This window comes from Sceloporus occidentalis, unplaced genomic scaffold (genome assembly GCF_023333645.1).
Source record: "Sceloporus occidentalis isolate IW3139 unplaced genomic scaffold, rSceOcc1.0.p SCAF_20, whole genome shotgun sequence".
NCBI classification, from domain to species: Eukaryota; Metazoa; Chordata; class Lepidosauria; order Squamata; family Phrynosomatidae; genus Sceloporus; species Sceloporus occidentalis.
In genome coordinates this window covers 6,990,073-6,993,849 of record NW_028317000.1, presented here as the reverse complement: position 1 = coordinate 6,993,849, position 3,777 = coordinate 6,990,073, and the positions used below count along the sequence as shown (strand labels likewise).

Genomic DNA, 3,777 nt, shown 5'->3' with positions numbered 1-3,777 from the left:
TGGAATAAATTATTTAGCTACTGTAAATAAACTTGACTATTTGTTCCATATTTTTGCATGGCCATCGCAGCTACCCCTGAATATGTTTCATGGATCTAGCGATGATGGTCCTTGTTGTTTTGAACCATGCTAAGGCCTTGGATGTTTGTTGAAGGCAAAACGCCACTGGCTTGCAGGGATTTGTGGGGAGAGGGGACAGAAGATGAAGCAAGGCTGATCTCATTCCATCCTTTGCGGTAAAAGAACTTAACACAGTATGAATATTGCACAAGAATCCCCCCGTTGCTTACAGGAAATGTTGTGTCCTACCTTTGCTGCAGCCGGCCGGTTCCATGCAAACCTTTTTACGAGTTTGAAAGGCGATTGCTCAAGAGAGGGGTATGCATATGTATGTGAAACTTCAGTGTTGGTACATGACGGACCATCGTACACCACAAGTTTCATCAAGCTCTTTCCTCGCTGCCCCCAACAACTGGTATTTCGAGAAGGATCCAGTCATACGCCTTGAGCAAGAGGCTGATAGTGTAATGGATATGTGGATATTTGGTAAAGGAGAGTGATTTCTCAATGATGGGGGTGTGTCCAGAGGGAGAGAGGAATATAAGAGGACATCGCATCCTAGAGGTCTTCACAGCATCTTGAATCTTGTCTGTTCTTCATCTTCATCTTCATCACTTGTTGAGGTAAGCTCAAGAACATCCATTAAGTTTGTTTGAAATTATCTTTGGGTTGCCGTTCAAGTCATTTTACAACTTATGGCGACCCTAAGGCAAGCCTATCATAGGGCTTTCATGGCAAGCGTCTTCAGATGGGGTTTGCCACTGCCATCCTCTGAGGCTGAGAGAGTGTGATTTGCCCAAACTGACCCAGTGGTTTCCATGGCTGAGCTGGGATTTGAACCCTGGAGTCCTAGTCCAATGTTCAAACCACCACGCTGGGGGTATATCTTTGGGTATAGGATGCTAAGTCTTTGGAAATGGGGGAACTATTAGCTGGTGAGTATAGTTACTTGAGCGAATGATTTCAGAAACTTTTGCATAGTTCTTCTAGCGGGGGAAAAATAACTAGTGTAGCGTTAAGGGAACCCAACATTTCAATGGTTACGCTACACTGAGATGGGACTTGATTCGGACACCTTCTGCAGGCAATGCAGGCACATGGCTACTGACTTTAAAAAGTGCAGGTGTAGCAATGTCAAATATATATATATTTATATACATTCATCCATCCCTCCATATTTGCGGATTTGATTATTCACGGAATTGATTAAGATGTTCTCTCTAGGAATATTTAGGTCCTCCAGTGCAACTCTATGGTCAACTTTAATTAAAAGTTGCACTGAAAGACCTAGAGGTTCCTATAAAGAATACTTTACTAGCAGCTCCTCCAGTGCAGTTCTATGGTCAGTATCTGTCGGACATTGACTACAGAATTGCCTTGGAGGACCCAGAGATTCCTAGAGAGGTGTCTTCTCAGGTAAAAACAGGGTGGTTTTGTTATTTGTGGTTTTTCTATATTCATGGGGGTCTTGTGCCCCTAACCCTAGTAAACATGGAGGGACAAGTGTATCTCCAAAATCCATATTGTGGTGATACCTTTATTGTGTGCATGGGTATAGGTATGCACCTGCATGTCTCTCACCTTCTTTGGAAGCCCTTAAATAGAGGTGGGATGGCAGTGGTGGAATTGGGCATTCCTCAATAGCAAGAGATTGGACTGCATGGCCCTTGCCACCCATTCCAACTCCAAGGCTTTATGTGTCGAAGTCACCTGTTGCCTTATCGAGACTCCATGAACCTCCTGGGGTTTTCTTAGGATAGGAATACTCAAGATAGAAACATAGACATGGAAGAGGTCCCAAGGGTCATCCCTTATCATTTGAGAAAGCGTATGAATTTCAAGATGGCCTCACGGACTTGTTTTGCACCACCTCCAGTTCCAAGAGAGACTGTGGGCCTTCAGTGAACATGTTTTAGGGCTATATCTATAACTACAGATAGATGTATGTAGTTCAGATCTGGGCTCAGGATCTGCCCTTGCAGAAGAGATGTTTTCTGGAAGTCTCCTCCCACTGAAATGGAGCTTGTTTTTGTAGGTCAACCACCAGCTCAAGATGCCTCAGACCCAAACGGAAAGTGCTTTGGAGACCATCATCAACCAATTCCATGCATATTCTGTACGCGTTGGGCATTTTGACACCCTCACCCAGAAGGAACTGTCTCAGTTTATTCACAAGGAGCTTCCCAACTGGTTGAAGGTAAGACCTCAAGACAACAATGGGGCAGGCTCATTCTCCAGAAGGAATTCCTTCCTTGAATGAGGTTCATTGACATATACACAGTGCCAATAGTGGAAGAACCGTATGATGGGTGGAAAGTGGTGGACGGGTGGTACCAAAGGTAGTTTCCAGATGAGACTATGGACTATAAATCCCATACTATCTAAATATTGATTGTGTTGCTTGGGGATTATGGAAGCCATAGCCCAAAACCTTTGGAAAGTATCAAGTTCTTTACCTCATGCTGTGATCTGGAGCATATCTACAGTACAGTATAGTTTGAATCAACATGAATTCTTGGGGTACTATTAGAATGAATCCTGAGATTTGTAGTTTCATCAGATAACTGGAATCTCCACTATAAGGCTATTGCCCATTCCTTATAGATTTCAAAGAATCCAGGTTTAATCCTCTTTCCCTCTCTGTTCAAAGTACCTTGGGATTTGTAGTTCAAGGGAGAGCACTAGTGCTCTCTAGCAGGGGTTCTGAAGTACCTTACCAATGAAGTTTGGCAATGCTTTTGGGGGTGAGGTAGGAGGTATTCTTTTGGTTTTCATGCTTTGCTAGTCTTTCTGTGTGGTGTGTAGCTATGCTCACATTTCCACCTGTAATTCTGGAATTTGTAGTTTGGTAAGGCACTTGAAATTTTCTACTCAATAGCTCTAGTCCACTTCCTTACATTAGAACAGTAGAAGCATTTAGCAGAGAATTTAATGTCTCTCACCAAACTGCAAATCCCATGCTTCCATGGGATGGAGCCATCGATGTTAAAGTGAGATCAAGCTATTCTAACTGTATACTGTAGATATTTTCTTCTACCGGAGTGTCTATAATTCCATCCTTGAAGCATTAAGGAGGTTCCTTTGGGTCCGGATGCAATCCTGAAACCCATAACATTTGACCTTTGTTGTTTTTAATTTCAAACAAGAGATAAATAAGAGTTTTTAATATATAATATTATTTTCATTATTTCCACAGGAACAAAAGAACCCCAAGGCGATTGAAGAATTGTTCAAGAAGTTGGACCAAAACAAGGATAAACAACTCTCCTTTGGAGAATTCATGGTCTACATCTGCCAAGTGGCCATTGCTACTCATGAGCACATCCATCATGAACACCCCCATGACCACGACCACAAGCACGACCACTAAGTGCCTTAAAGATGGCCAAGAGGTCTGGAGAAGCAACCGATCTTCTCTGATGGTCCCCGAAAAGGGCTGCTGAACAGCCTGTGAAAATAAAGTTAAAGTTCCAAAGATGGCTGTTGTGTTTTGCCTTTTTAAAATGTCCTTGCTCTTGGGAAGGTTTGGGCCTGGTCTGGAGAACACTGGCCCTGTATAGATGGGCCCTTTGCAGTGCGTCCACAACATGCTAGGGTTGCCTCGGGGCGGCGCGTGCACACGCCCCGCAACCCTAGCACGTCGTCAATGCAACGCAGTTCCACAGCACCATACAAATGGTATGTGCAATTATTACATCACAGCTGCACCGCCTACAA

General features: G+C 43.6%; 1 protein-coding gene across 1 annotated transcript; it reads left to right on the top strand.

Annotated features, from left to right (window-relative positions):
• The first annotated feature begins 580 nt into the window (after window positions 1-580).
• On the top strand, window positions 581-3,535 carry LOC149301849 (protein S100-A12-like). Its single transcript, XM_089483565.1, has 3 exons — window positions 581-683; window positions 2,096-2,257; window positions 3,257-3,535. Exons 2-3 carry the CDS (start codon window positions 2,114-2,116, stop codon window positions 3,428-3,430), a joined length of 318 nt encoding a protein of 105 aa, XP_089339691.1. The 5' UTR covers window positions 581-683; window positions 2,096-2,113; the 3' UTR covers window positions 3,431-3,535.
• The last annotated feature ends 242 nt before the right edge of the window (window positions 3,536-3,777 follow it).

What these genes read in the sequence shown, in the direction of transcription:
- LOC149301849 (XM_089483565.1), top strand. Translation starts at nt 2,114, where the DNA reads ATGCCTCAGACCCAAACGGAAAGTGCTTTGGAGACCATCATCAACCAA. An exon ending in AGCTTCCCAACTGGTTGAAG is followed by an intron (nt 2,258 to 3,256) that starts GTAAGACCTCAA and finishes TTATTTCCACAG; the next exon opens with GAACAAAAGAACCCCAAGGC.